The sequence below is a fragment of the Gekko japonicus genome, unplaced genomic scaffold (assembly GCF_001447785.1).
Source record: "Gekko japonicus isolate JY-2015 unplaced genomic scaffold, Gekko_japonicus_V1.1 scaffold3567, whole genome shotgun sequence".
NCBI classification, from domain to species: Eukaryota; Metazoa; Chordata; class Lepidosauria; order Squamata; family Gekkonidae; genus Gekko; species Gekko japonicus.
The window spans coordinates 4,391-20,182 of record NW_015174947.1 but is presented as its reverse complement, the minus strand read 5'-3'; the positions used below and the strand labels follow the sequence as shown (position 1 = coordinate 20,182).

General features: G+C 44.2%; 1 protein-coding gene across 1 annotated transcript in view; it reads right to left on the bottom strand.

The window, feature by feature from the left end:
- The window catches only part of LOC107122093 (patatin-like phospholipase domain-containing protein 3), a 39,525-nt gene extending 24,828 nt beyond the window's left edge, over positions 1–14,697 (bottom strand). The window contains exons 1-2 of the mRNA XM_015425124.1: positions 14,430–14,697; positions 3,898–4,130 (exon numbers count right to left, since the gene is read on the bottom strand). Of these exons, the coding sequence (XP_015280610.1) occupies positions 3,898–4,130; positions 14,430–14,616 (420 nt within the window). The 5' untranslated portion in view covers positions 14,617–14,697. The remainder of the gene's footprint in view (positions 1–3,897; positions 4,131–14,429) is intronic.
- Between the last annotated feature and the right edge of the window lie 1,095 nt (positions 14,698–15,792).

The following is a 15,792-nucleotide window of genomic DNA, read 5'->3' as shown; positions in this document are numbered from 1 at the left end:
GGAGTGACCTCCAAGGAATACCAGGGCTGGGATGTAGAGGCAGGTAATAACAAAGCCACCTGTCCGAAACATCCTAGCCCCACTAGGAGTTGCCAGAAGTCATCATGACCTCCAGGCTTGCAAGCACACACACACACACACACACACACACACACAAAATACTCACACCCCCCCCCAAAAAAAAAGAACTGGCCTGCTGGGCTCTGAATGGGGCCAGCTGGAACTGGTGGATTCTGGAACTGATCATACCAAAGGCGAGCGAGAGTGTGCTTTGGAGGTTGGAACTATCAGAACCGAGCAAGTGGAGGCTGGTCTTTGCAGTCCCAGAACTGAAAGTTCGACGGCTTCAAAAGGGAATTGATGGCTTCAAAAGGGAATTAGATAAGCATATGGAGCAGAGGTCCATCATTGGCTATTAGCCACAAGGTATAGATAGGGACTCTGGGGCAAGTGATGCTCTGTCATCTTGGTGCTTGGGGGGGGTCAACAGTGGGAGGGCTTCTAATGTCCTGGCCCCACTGGTGGACCTCCTGATGGCACCTGGTATTTCTGGCCACTGTGTGATACAGAGTGTTGGACTGGATGGGCCTTTGGCCTGATCCAACATTGGCGTCTCTTATGTTCTTAAAGTTTTGCAGAGTCTCCAGAGGTAAGTGATTTTTTCCATAGCACAGCCTTCAAATGGAAGAGCCTACCCGATCTGGCCTTTGGGGTGAACCCTTGGCAAATTTTTCAGGCACTAACATTCTAAGCCTCACCCAAGTGCTTGTCGCTGTGCGTCATCTTAGCACATCGAGTGTACTTCTCGAAAAGGGCCTTGGGAGCCATGCCAAAAGAGCGGCAACAGGCTAGCCCTGAGTCAGGCAGCTGTGGCGGAGGGGGGAGGTCAGTGAACACTACCTTTCTCTCAATGAACAAAGAATAATAAAAAGGAGAATGTGACCAGCAGTCCAAGGGAATGTACTCCAATGACAAAGACGACCAACGAAAGTAAAAAAAGCAGGAACAAGCTACTAAGCGCAGAGTGAAGCAAAGGAACTCCTCACTGAGCAGCAGCAAAAAAGGAACTGATGGAAAGGGGGGGGTGCCTCCAGAGCACATGACTGTTTGGGCGGGCAACCGCCATGCTTGCTCTGGAGGGAGAGGAGGAGCTCCCTCGGTTCCTAAAATCTAAAAATTAAAAGCAAAAAATCCGACCGCGGCTGGCCTGTGCCATCCCAGTGTGGGGCTGCAATACAGACTGAAGATGAACTGAGCCCTGTGAAACCTCCCTGATGACAAGTAGTCTCTAACAGCAACCCTCTGCGTCCAATCCCTAAGGAATGAATTAAACTAATACAAAGCACCTCCCTTGATACATACTTCTGTCTTCAGACACCTCAACATGACAGCAGGCCAGACTGAAAAGGTTCTAGAGCAGATGGGTAATTTAGAAAGTCCTGGAGTTGCTCTGCAACAATTTTCTCAATCACCTTGCCCAGGAAGGGTAGATTAAAGGCCAGACAATTGCTTCTTTTAGCGAGGGGGGGGGAAGACACCCTGAGCCAGTGATTGATTTATTGTAGACATCAGGGGCTCATTAATTTGCTCCTTTCAAGATTTCAGGTGGCAGGATGGACACAGATCAAGGAGAGGAGTGAAGGCCTTCAAAGATCCTAAGTTCCTGTTGACATCCAACTTGGTGACCAAATAGAAGTAATCCATAAACTGACCAGACAGTACACCAGGCACCAGGCACTTTACCTGAGCTGTAATACAACTGGCGCCCAAACCAGAATGAATTTAAGGTATTTTATCAGTAACAATCTTCATAAGTGTTACAACTAGTCACCATTTACTGAGAATATAAAGACTTATAAAGACTTAGACTTAGGAGTCAGCAAGCAATGAGCTTGATGCATACCAGCTGATGCCATGAAGAGGTATGCTTTCTTCACCACTAACATCCCCACCTCTTAGGCCTTCAAGTGGATTCTATAGCACACTCTGTCAGATTCACTCCAAGTTTTCCTCCAAAGCTGTTCTAGACATCAGCCTGCTCTTGTCAGATCACCCAGCTCTAGTAAACCAAAACACTAGATTCTGCTTTGAGAGCAGAAGAGGACACTGAGAGGAAACCCTGTTGATGGCCTCAACAGAACTGTTAACTGGGATAACCAGTGTGGTGTAGTGCTTAGAGTGTTGGACTAGGAACTGGGAGGCCCAGTTTCAAATCCCCAGTCTGCCATGGAAGTTTGCCAGTCACACAATCTCAGCCTAGCCTACTTCATAGATTTATTGTGAGGATAAAATGAATGAGAGGGAAAAGAAGAGAACATCTCTATTAACTAGGAGCCCAGATACACAGGATATCAGAATAGCACAAACATTACAGAAAACTAAGAAAAGAATCAAAACATAGCCAAGTTCAACAAGTCTCTGGTTTTACCTTGACATTCCTTTTAGAGGAATGGGCATAAGCAGGGCTTTTTTCGTAGATAAAGCCCAGCAGGAACCCATTAGCACAATAGGCCACACCCAACAACAGAAACGCATTAGCATATTAGGCCACACCCCCTGACAGCACAGCTCATTGGCATATTAGGCCACACCCCCATGTTACCAGAAATGTGCTCATCCAGCCACACCCACCTTTTGCTTCTTATTTTGTTTACCTTGTTTGTTGTCAAAACCCAGGGCTTTTTTGTAGCAGGAACTCCTTTGCATGTTAGGCCACACACCCCTAATGTAGCCAATCCTAATGAGTTTCTGCTGTTGGGTGTGGCCTATTATGCTAATGGGTTCCTGCTGGGCGTGGCTAACTTGGAAGCCAGCCGGAACTCCGTTCCTGTGCATTCCTGCCCAAAAATTGCCCTGGGCACAAGGAAAGCTGGAACTTTGACATGGGGGATGTGAATGCTCACTTCACTCAGTTTCACTCTGTTCCCCAGGTCTTAGATTGTGCACGTTGCACAAAACACGCTAAATCTTTTAAATCATTGGGAGGAATGGTGCTTTGCCTATCCTGCAATGGACTGAGACGTCATCAGTTCTGCCTTTGTCCAATCAAAACATATTGATTGTCCTTGGATTTTTATGGCCCTATCTTAGAATAAAGTGATCAATCCTGCCTACTCTTGGCATGTGGGTAAATGTTACCGCTTTCCTTATCATTTGTCTCCAAAAACGAGGGAACATCTATTCTCTGCATGTAACAAGAGGATTTCATAGCCTGGTTCCCACCAGAGTATGTGTTTTCTCTGGGGCTAGGCCTCTTGTTTGTTAATCAGGACACTGTGCATTCTTTTTTCAGAACACTTCAAAGCCACAATCCTGGTACTTCAGTGGGAATGCACCTCCCCACAGGCTGATTACCATTTCTTTGAACAGCTTCATCTGTTTTTTTTAGTTTACTGGCCCTCATCCATTTCATTACCTTCTCCAGGAACTTGTTCAGGACTTCCACAGATCCAACCAGCTCAGCTGTTAATGAGAAATGGACCTGGGCATCATCCACATATTGGGACACCCCATTCAAAAACCCCAGATGATCTCTCCCAGCAGATTCATGTAGATGTGAAACAGCATGAGGGACAGAATGGATCCCCGTGGGGCTCCAAAGTATGAATGTCACAGGGCTGAGCAGTAGTCCCATGCACCACTTTCTGGAACTGGAGAGACAGGTAACAGTGGCTCCACTAAAGCATGTTGCCTCGCCCCTTCCCAACCCAGCCAGCCTCTCCGAAAGGAAACCGTGGTTGACCACAGGCATTTATCCTCATGCAAATATATGCTTGAGATATAGGTGATATATTTAAGATCTCATTACGTATTGTGAGCAATATGCTGAACAGTGTGCAGAACTGGTAACGCAACATGGCTTGCTAAAAAAAACAGTAGCAACAACTTAGAACATACCTGAACAACTTCTTCTTTAGAATTAAAGTTGGATACCAACACATTTTTGCCATCAGACACTTGAGTAAGTGAAATACACAATTTCCCTGACATCAACTGATGAGTATTTTCTGGAAGATTTTTGCAGAGTCCATCTTTTATGATCTTCATCACATTGAAGGAAGGGTGAAGTGGACCAAGATTTCGCTTCCTTGCTTCTTTGGCGAGCCGCAAAACATCTGCACAAGCTTCCGCTGAAAGACACATTATTGTGTATGAAATAGACCATTAATTTATAGATTTTTTTTCCATGTTATGATTTCTGGGTACTTCTTTTTAAAAAAGAACATACTTTGTTTTCAAGAGCACCAATACAAATTTGAAAAAAACCCTCATTTGTCTGATGAAAAGTGATATCTTTTAACATTCAGGTTTGACTGACATAGCTATCAGCAGTGTTCCCTCTAAGCTGAGTTAGTGTGAACTAAAGTAAAAGTAAAGGTTCCCCTGCTCGAAAGCCAGTCGAATCTGACTCTAGGGTTGCGGTGCTCATCTCTGTTTCAAAGCCGAAGAGCCAGCGCTGTCCAAAGACGTTTCCATGGTCATGTGGCCGGCATGGCTAAACACCAAGGCGCACGGAATGCTGTTACCTTCCCACTGAAGTGGTCCCTATTTATCTACTTGCAATTTCTTGCTTTCGAACTGATAGGTTGGCAGGAGCTGGAACTAGAGACGGGCGCTCACTCCGTCGTGCAACACACTCGGGTCTCCACAGCCTGCAGTTCAGTGTCTCTACCACTTGAGCCACCGCAGCTCCTGCTAGTGTGAACTAGCTCACAGTTTTTTAGCCTTCGGCGCACACATTTTTGTCTTAGGTCAGGAAGGATGGCTCCATAGCAAACTAACTTATGCAGTAGCCAAATCACCCACTCACAACTTTAATGCCAGTAGCTCACAAAATAGAATTTTTGGTCACAAGACTCCACAAGACTTCTTGTGAGAGGGGCTGGCTGCCCACCTGCGCCTGAACTCCAAGCGGTAAACTCAGGCGCGGACAGCCCCCGCTTGCAAGAAACCATAGTTTCTTGCAAGCAGGGCCAGGTGTCATGCAGCTTGAACTCCAAGCGGCAAATCTGCCACTTAGAATTCAGGCATAAGTGGGCCCCGCTCACTAAAAACATTTAAAGGGAAGCTTCCCTTAAAATGGTTTATTGCGAGCGGGGCCTGCCCGTGCCTGAATTCCAAGTGGCAAATTTTAAGATATGATAAGAATGATAAGATAAGAAAAAGTTAAGATATACGACTGGTGGCAACCCCTCTCCCTCTCCTCCTGAGAATTTAAAGGGCCCTCCTGCTAATCGGCAGGCAATGTGCTCCTGCTGATCAGCTGGAGGGCCCTTTAAATCATGTTTAGCTTTACATTTCTCAAACTAAGGATTTGTTCTCCAAAGATAACATGCTTCTTGTTATCGATAAAAATGCTTTAAAATACATTATATAGAGAGGTGAGAATGAGACCTTAACCCTACTGTCTAGGAGCTTCAGGGAGCTGGGCAAGCATCGCACAACACCACAACATCACTTCTGGTTTTACCATAGTTTTGAGGGCAATCATCATGGCAATGTGTGACATCATTTCCAGTTATATCACCAGAGGTGGCATTTACCTGGCATTTAGTGCTAACAGTTAAACATGCACAAACATGATTTTAAGAAATCTGAGTGTTTACGCAAATTTGAAAAAGTATATGCTTATTTAATTAAAATATTACATATCCAGAATGTATAACGTTCTTGTTTTACTTACATAACACAATGTAAATGTCTGTATGATGATAGGTATTGCTCTCCTCTTAATACAGTATAGCAAGAAAATCCTCCAAATATTATTCAACTACCTTTGCCAAATAATCATATAATTATTCACTTTGATACAGCTGTAAAACTAACCTGTAATGTTTCAAAATGCATCACTCTGTAAAAATGTACAGTGTGTACCTTCTAAAAATCAAAACTGCATCTATCTCTGAGTTGTGACTATGCATTAAATTGTGAACACGCAAGAATGGACTTTTATGGAGAAAACTATGACCAAATCAGGTCTTCCTGATTAGTGACTTAAATCAAATCCACACTGAGATGTAGCATTTGTGACTTTGACGCTCCCCATCTGAATTATGACAAAGGACATGTGTATGTTTTGGTTGTTGTTACTGGATTTTTCGGCAGCCTTTGATATGGTAGACCAGGCTATCCTGTTAAGGTAACCTGTTCTTTTTCTGATTTAACAACATAGACTGTATCATTACAACTTAAGTATCATGTAAAACTGTAGTTTTTCGCATATTTATGGAATTTAAAATTATAAATGTCTTCATTTTCTTCTACAAAAAATTGTAAGTATATCCAACACTTGAGAATCAGCTGCAAACCACTGCACCCTACGCTACCATAGCACACATATCTTTAATTTCTGCCTCCTGAGAGGTAAGACAAAAATAAAAGTTGAAAGTGAAAAAATAAAAGCTGAAGAAAAAATACAAGCTAAAGGTGAAAAACAAATTCTATAGTAATCAGAAGAGTGTATCAGTTGGTCAGAAACACTGATATGTCACAGTTGGGATATCAAGTTAAACTTCATAACTTTAAAAATTCTGGATTTTTAATCATGCATCAACACATTGGAGAGTTGTACTCTCATTGAAGGAACAGTTCTGTAGGTTTTTGGGGTATTTTTTTTGGGGGGGGATACTCTTGGACCCAAACCTACTATTGAATAAGCAGGTGGCAACTGTGGCCAGCAGAGCCTTTTACCTGCTTCAACTGGTTAGCCAGCTACAGCTTTTCCTGGGCAGAAAACATATGGACACTATGATGCATGCCTGGTTACCTGTGATTAGATTAATACAGGGATGGCCAAACTTGCTTCATGTAAGATGTGATGTCATTGGTAGGGGTGGAGCTTAGGAAGTGATATCACCTGATCTTTGACCTGGAAGTGATATCATAGGACATGACATCACAAAACAGAAAAATAAAAGTGGTAAAAACAGACATTGCTGGGATATATTGCAATACTTTGTGAAATGGCACAGGTACCCCAGCCAGCATGGACAAGCCCACTATTCCTGCAGTCCCCTTCATTATACTGGTAGCAAGAGGCCCATGAAGAGCCTCTCGCTGTGCTCTGTTTAAAGGCCCCCATGGAGGTGGGGGAAGGCAACCGTGTACCCTGGCTGGGGCCGTCCCTCCCCCCGGCAGAGAGCACCCCCCGCACCCCCCCATGGCACTGGCAGCAAGAGGCCCATGAAGAGCCTTTCGCTGCGTTCCTGTTTAATGCCCATGGAGGGGGGTAAGGCAACCATGCAGCTTGGCTGGAGCCCTCCCAATCTCCCTCCCCAGCAAAGGGCATCCCCTGACAAGCAGGGCGCACAGAACCCGGCTTCCCCGGCGGCACCGCGACTTGAGATAGAACCAGAACCCAGCAACTCCCAGTTCCAACCCAGAAAGGCAGTCCCAAAAGGATACCAAGTTTGATGACACTGAAAGCTGCTATTTGTTCCAGGACAATCAACAATTCCGTACTGTACTCTATCTTCTGGCGCAGGTCATCCAAGACTGTTTAAGTCCGATAACCAGGCCTGAAACCAAACTGGAAAGAATCCAAACCATTTGCTATGTTTATAATAATATACCATTGAACAGTTTGTGATTTTAATGACAGAAAGTTTGACTGAACATCCAAGGACGCTGCTAGTCCTACTATGACTGTATGAGACTATTTCTGCCCAAACATACTTTTTTTCCCCTTCGCAACTATTTTTTCTATTTTCAACTTTCATTTTTTTCTACCTATCAAATGGCAAAAACTAAGATGTGCTAAGGTAGCACTGAGTATAGCAGTTTGCAGCTCTCTGTCTCTCTTCAGCACTCTAGTGCAGTATTATAAATGAAGTAAATAAATAAATATTTGGTATACACAAGATTTTACTTACAGAAAAGAATACCATTTATACTTTTAAATTTTCTAAATATGTCAAATGTTGTAACAATATATGCTAAATTACAATTTATGCATCTTATGTTGTTACAAGTCAACAACATTTAGTAAAATCAACAGATCAGTCAACAACAGAGCATAGTTTATATATAAATGTAAAATTAATATACAAAGATTAAAAGTCATAACCTTATTGTGCTGTAATATTACACATAAAAGTGATTTAAAAGTTTGGAATATCTGCTTTCTTATGGAAAGTCTCAGTACAGAATTTGTCCACTTCAGAGGTGGTCTCATTGGAGCAGTCTACAAAGAGGAGATATGTGTAGAATGTCCAGATTTTCCTGGGCACTTGGATAGAATAGGGGTGAGATAAATGAAACAGATGTCCTTATAAAATGGACAATATAATAATACATGTTCCACTGTTTCAATTGCATTCAATTGGCAGGACCACAGACATTGAGGACAGGGAATATGTAAGTATCTTCCTTCAAATAGCACTGAGGCTAGGGTGAAAACTCTGTGGTATTTGGGGAATTCTAAAGCATAAAGATAGTTCCCCAGCACAAAGTTTTGGCTATGATTCCCTGCCACTGGATAGAGATGTGCCCAAACTCTATTGGCTTGAAGAGCTGTAATCCCAGATTCGTTGTCTGAGTATTTCTTTATCTCCTGAGAACCAAGATGGGATATTGCTAAGGAGGAGAAGCCAAGCAGTTCTATTTTATTCTCAGCCGCATCCACCCAACCTGAACGGTGGCCAGCTGCAAGAATTAAGGGGGTTAAATCCAGAGGACTTAAGGCTTAGCTTGAGCCAGAAACATATAGCTGGATACCAACTACGAGCTTTAAGTGACATCTGCCCCAATTTTATTCTGATTTGGTGCACAACGAGGAACACCAAATATACATCTAAGAATTTAGACTGAACTGTTTCCATGTCTTTGTACAAACAGATTTGTGAACCATACAGGAGATGGAAGTGTCACTTTATTTTGGAAAACTTTAATTAAGCAGGGGATATGTGAGCCCCTTTTGAGTAGAAAAATCTCAGAACAGCTGATGTCAGTCTTTGGGCACTCGGTAAGCTAGGTCATCTCAGCCCTCCACGAATCTGTCAACTGAAACACTACACCTAGATTTGTAAAGATTTTTGCCTATTCTATGTTATGTCCATCGATCTGCCATCTATGTTTAACACATCTCCTGGTAAAGACTGGAATCTTGGTCTTCTGAAAATTTACCATTAGTTGTTCCTCTTTACAGTATGCAGTAAGACCCGGAATAGCTAAGTCCTTCTTAAGAATAGGATAGAATGGCTGTGTCGTCTGTGTATAGTAAGGCGGGTATCAGTCCGTTTGCTAAATTTGGCAGGTGAAAATCTGGATTAGTAATATAAATTAGTAAAATATGGATTGAATTAATATAAATGTTAAACAGCAGAGAGGCCAGAATATAGCCTTGCTTCACTCCCCTCTTGATGGAGACCCTAGAAAATAGATGGCCCTGTTGGCTACATCTTACAGAAAGGAAATTGTTTCTGTGCAACATACCGATAAGAATGAGTAATCTGCGATAGACTTCCAGTTGATGGTGGTGCGCTAGCAGACTCACCTCCCAGACCTCCCGGGGGTGAAGCTACGCACCAGCAGAAGGAGGGGGTGCGCAGGATCGTTACCCCCCCAGAGACCCGGTTGAAGGGTCGCTGGCCATGGGACTCTCGAGAGTTCGCCTCTTCGCTGGCGTAATGCAGGGGAATTGAGGCGCCTCTCCGTCCTGAAGGTTCTTCATGTTGTGTGGCCGAATGGAACTAAGTGACACCGACCGGGGCAAGCGCAGGAGATCGAGTGCAGAAACGGAGCTAAAACTAGGTCTGAGGACCAATTATGAACGTGAGTTCATTTAAAGCGTACCGGTTAAATTGAAAAGATAGCTCCCCACCCCATGGAACAAAAAGTGAGGCGAGAGGGGGAGGGACGCCTCCCATGTGCATGAACTTTTAAGTGAATTGGAGAGGGGGGAGCGGAAGAGAAAGCGGAGAAAACTATTAAGAAAGACTTACCAAGGCGAGCTTGAGCATATAAGCGCATATTCAGAGACTTTTAAAATATTTGCGAAAGTAAACAATCCTTAAAGATGGCGGGGAAGAGGACAGAGAAAGAGAAACTTTTAAAAGCGAAAGGAACGGAGAGTCCAAGACCGGAAGGAACCAACGAGCTGCCAAAGACATTAGCAGAATCCATGCACCCTCTGCTGGATCAGATGAGTAACCTCAGGGAGCAGCTGTCAATAATGAAACAATGCATCACCACTCAGCAAACACAGTTGAATGAGACGCTTAAAATGATGAACCAAACAGCTGAGAAGGTGAAAGAAGTGGACGCCACTGCTCAAAAGGTGAAAAAGAAGGTACAAAAACTGGAAAAGAAGCAAATCTCCATGGAAGAACAGTTGCTGCAATTACAAATGGAAAAGGCTAATTTGATTCTTCGCTTCCAGGGCATTCCAGAGACTAAGGGAGAGAATCTAAAGGAAATGATGACATACTGGCCCCAGTGATGGATATGAAGGCGGAATCTTTGCTGAGCGATATGGATGTGGCCTATAGGTCATATTCTGGATATATAAAGAAGAATAATCTGCCTGGGGAAATAGTGATAAGATTCTTGAAGAGGCATGTGAGGGATGCAATCCTGAAAGCGGCATCTGGAACACCCGTGAAAGTTGGAGACAATACTATCAGGATTTTAAAAGACATTCCATTTGAAATAAGACAAAGGAGGAAGAAATACAAAGACTTAGTTATTTTTTTTCAGACAAATGCAATTGGATACAGATGGCTAACTCCAGAATGCGTCACCTTCAAAATCAAGGACAAAAAAGAGAAGATTGACTCTGCACAGAAAGCACAGGAATTTTTGAGAATCCAGTTGGGAGAGCCAGAGGAGGAAGAAAAAGAAGAGATGGACAGTAAGTCCAGTGGCAAGCTGGACTCCAGATCTTCCAGAGAGGACTCTCTATCAGAGAAAGGGGCAGCAGCCCCTAAAAGTCCTTATAAATTGCGGAAGAGACAGGGAAAGGGAAAATGAAGGCTGAAGGACTCTGAATTGTGCCTTTGAAAGTATTGAAACTAGATGCTGAGGGGTCTTACCTGTTAACAGTTAAGTTTAAGTTTTGAAAGAGATAATATGAATTGTAACTCAATTCATAATGCTACTAGCGTGATTGAGAGATAGTGTATATTTAAGCTAATTTGATGATCTCCTCTCTTGGGTTTTTAGTCAGTAGTGGGCATCTTTTCTTTATCCCTTAAATGTAGTCCCCTCCCTCATTTCTATTATAGTTTGTAGTCTTAATAAAAATGCAATAAAAAATTCCCCATTGGGGAGCAAAAGAAAAAGAAAAAGAATGAGTAATCTGCGATGTACTGAGGAGCCCTCTAATTTAGTCCATCATCAATCCCGGGCAATACTGTCAAAAGTCACAAAACAAGCTTAGGCTCTATAAGAAGCTAAGTGCTCATATATTTCAATTCCCTCACTAGAACTGCCACACCTCTCATCTCTAATCTCCCAGGGCAAGTTGTATAGCACTTTTCACTTTCTCACTGACCATGCATTTACCACTCCCATACTGCTATCTCTCCAGTGTCCCCAAACTTCCTATCTCTTTCTTAAGCAGCCTTTGCAGCATTATTATTTAGGAAATGTTTATGCTGCCTTTCCAAAGCCCTACCAGCTTTCAAGTAAAAATACCATAAAGCCATCATAAACTGTCCTTAAAGCCACTGTGCATACCCTTAGATTTTATACTCCCTTCCCATTTCCAATCTTAATATTTTGCTCATGTATTTTACACCTTAGCCAATGATGAGTCGCTACATGCAGGAACTAGGTACTTACATTCCCTGTTCACAAGTCAGACCTTTGCCACCACGAAACACCTATAATCACGCAAAATGCTTTAAAGATGGTAAGGAGTTTGAAATATGAAGCTTTACCATCAATCACTGTCATGTGTAAAGCGTACACCTTATATAAAACTTTGTTGGTCTTAATCTGATAGCTGCCTTGGTGGCTCTGCTGATGGAAGAAAAGCAGGGTATACATTTTCTAAATAAATAACAGCCTCTAATAGAGGGGTCCCCAACATGATGCCCATGAGCTCCATGGCACGCACCAGCACCTTTCCTGATGGGGTCTGTCCAGGACTTTTTTTGTAGAAAAAGCCCAGCAGGAACTCATTAGCATAATAGGCCACACCCAACAGCAGAAACACATTAGCATATTAGGCCACACCCCTTATAGTACAGTTCATTATCATATTAGGCCATACCCCCATGTTACCAGGAGTGTGCTCATCCAGCCACACCCACCTTTTGCTTCTTATTCTGTTTACCTTGTTTGTTGTCAAAACCCAAAGCTTTTTTTGTAGCAGGAACTCCTTTGCATGTTAGGCCACACACCCCGATGTAGCCAATCCTAATGAGTTTCTGCTGTTGGGTGTGGCCTGTTATGCTAATGAGCTCCTGCTGGGTGTGGCCAACTCAGGAGCCAGCCGGAACTCCGTTCCTGTGTGTTCCTGCCCAAAAATAGCCCTGGGTCCGTCCCATTTTTTTTTTAATATGATCCCCTCCCTTTTTCCTCTGCACTTGGGCTTCCACTTCCCTTTTGTGATGGGCTCCATCTCCCCTGGAAGCCATTTCATGTTTGAATCGACCACCTTGTGTCAGAGTTCCAAAGGTGCTCAGAGGGTTAAAAAGGTTGGGAACCCCTTCTCTAATACATAGGACAGTTTCTGCAAACAGTTGATAATCCTATAATAATATTCAAGAGCCAGAGGGTGTTTTTTTAAGCCTCTCGCTGACAGGGGGAGGAAATGGCCACAACAGGACAGAGGAATGACTGCCATACGGGCAGGACCAAGACAATCCAAACTTTACACCCACACAGAAGCCACCCAGACTTTTCTGTGACCTTCCCCAAAACGCTGCAATAAAGCAGTTTGAGAAAAACAGGGAAAACCTGAGATGTACATGAACACAGCAAATGCTGAGAAGCTGGCGGGAAAAAAACCTCTGAATCCAGGGGCAAATAACCACTGTAGAAAAGACCCAAGACTATCACTGCATCCACACATTAGTAAAATCACGTGTTGCATTTCTGCCTGTCAAATGGCTGCAAATGCAGTATGGCTGTTGCCATGACGCTATCTAAATCTGCTGAATGTAGCAGCATGATGGGCAGAAATAAGTTATGGGCAGAAGTTATGTTAAATATTAATATAGAAGATGTTTTAAAATTATCCATAAGTGGCACCTTCATACAAAAGAATGCTACTCTTGCTTTTTTCCCTCTTGAGGACTTCTGTCTCTTTAATAGCTACTACTACAGGCAGACATACAGCTTCTCCTAAAAAAAAGTATCCTAACAGAAAAGCTCCACCTACTGAAATTCTACCTATTATGCAGTTTTTTAAAAAAATAACACTTCCAGGGAAGGGTTGATGACTATGTTCATACTTCTCTGTCAACATTTATATTACTGCTTTACATGCCATCTTATAAAAACTTCAGCAACAGGCAGAAGTTCAAGAGATACTAGCAGGACACTTGCACCTTAACGTCCTGGAAGACAAACACAGACATAAAGACAGCCAGCACCATGCAATGGTCAAAGTATCAGACTAGGATTTGGGAGACCCAGGAAGCTTGCTAGGTGGATTTGGACCAGTCACACAACTTCAAGATAGCCTACCTCACAGGGTTGCTGTGGGGATAAAATGGAGAAGACAAGCTGGTCTAGATCCCCATTGGAGAGAAAGGCAGGGTATAAGTGAAGTATGGAAATTTAGTCTGACCAGGGTGGGGAAATGATGTATATTACAAGTGTCAAAATCTGTACAGTCGCTGATCTTAAGAATCTTCCACCAGTTGAGCAACTAAAACCTCTGGAATCCTCCATGATCTAGCTACAAAAGCTCCATAAATTAATGTCAAATAGTAGGAAATTTGTTTTTAATTGGCCCCCCTCCCCCAATTGCTAAAACAACCGTTCTTCCCAAAAGCAAAGATGGCTCAGCACATAGCAAGATAAATCCATCACACCTTTTCCACAAATGCAACTAAAACTGAAGAATATATGATATTTTAAGGAGATATTTAACACGTGAAACCTTCCCTTGAACAAAGGCAAAGTAAGTGACAAAAACAGTTCTCGATTTGTTAAAGAGCTCAATAGCTGTACTAATTTAAATCAGTTAGTTGAATACAGCATTCACGTGTGGATACTATTCTCAAAGAAATAAAATTTCCCCCCTTTATTTTCCTCTAATGCAGACACACACGCCACAGCTGAAAGCCTCCCGCCCAGACATGTCTTACATTTAACCCTTATTTTCCCCAAAAAAATCCAAGTATTTTGATGAATGTGATCTTTTAAAAGACTGAGTATAGTGTCCCCTCCCCCCGCTGTGCCTGCCTGTCACGCCACCGTCAAGAGCACAGGTCGCCGTCCCCTTCCCTTCCCCTCCCGCGGCGGCGAACACGCACCCAGAGAGCCGCCTCCGAGTAAGACGGCGCCGGTGAGGGCCCCCGCCGAAGCCCCGTAGATCTGGTGCGCGTCGCGGATAAGATGCGGGGCGCGCTCCTGCAAGCAGGAGGCAGCTCCGATGTGATAAACACCCAAGAAGCCGCATCCCGCAAACGACACGTTCCAGCCGCCCTTGCGGTCCAGCATCCTGCAGAGCCTCCGTAGGGTGAGGCGCGGCGGCCACAGAGACGCGCTTCCTCTCCTCTTCCTCACACAGCCGCCTGCACAGTTTCATAATCAGAAGCCCCGCGACGACAACACGGCACCGTCTCCCCGCCCCGGGATGTGGTGCCAGACGTTACAGCCAATTGGTTGGCGGCATTCAAATCAGCAGAGGCCCTGAAGGGGGCGGAGGTCGACAGTCAGGGGTCATTTCGTAGAAAAAGAGTGGCAGGAGCTTATTAGCATATTCCACACACCCTGACATCACCGGAAGTGTGCACCAGCCACTCTGACAGGCAGAAGCACCTGGGATCCATTCTTTTCCCCCTCTCCCTTCCCTCCCTCTCGAAGCCCGGTGAAGGAAAAGGGGAGGGGGAGGATCTCAGGCGCTTCCGCCTGACAGAGGTGCTGACCTGCCCACAGCCAGCCTGGGTGAATTATAGAATCACTAGCAGTAAAGCCCTTGTGGAAATAAATACAAGGAGATCTAGAAAGAGGCTCTGGGGGAGTGCTCTGGCTTTGGGCAAACAGTGTCATTTTGCTGTGGTGACCTCAGCAGGGTATAATGACAGACTCCACTGTTTTCTCCAGAGGAACTGATCTCTGCTCCCTGAAGAGCAGTTGTAATTTTGAGTGATCTGTAGCCCTCACCTGGAAATTGGCAACAATTGTTACCCAGGACCAAATGGCTGGTTTGGAGGGTGGAGTCTATGGCATTCTACCTGTCTGATGTCCCACCCCTCCGCAAACCCCGCCCTCTCCAGGCTCCACCCCTCAAATCCCCAGGAATTTGCCAGCCTGGAGTTGGCAACCCCATCTCCTTCGCAGCTAACCATCAACCTACCATTATCTGCCCCTTTGACTTCAGCTGACTTCCGCCCTCCCTTCTGCAGAGCAATTGTAATTTTGAGTGGTCTCCAGCCCTCACCTGGAGATTGGCAACAATGGTTCCCCATGAGGGACTGAGTGGTTTGGAGGGTGGAGTCTATGGCATTGTACCTGTCTGAGGTCCCACCCCTCCTCAAACCTCACCCTCTTCAGGCTCCATCCCTCAAATCTCCAGGAATTTCCCATCGGGAGTTGGCAACCCTATCAGGATTGGCCCCAATATGTTTTCTCCCAAAGGCCAAAGTAGGTGACAGGACCAAGCTTAGTTGCCTA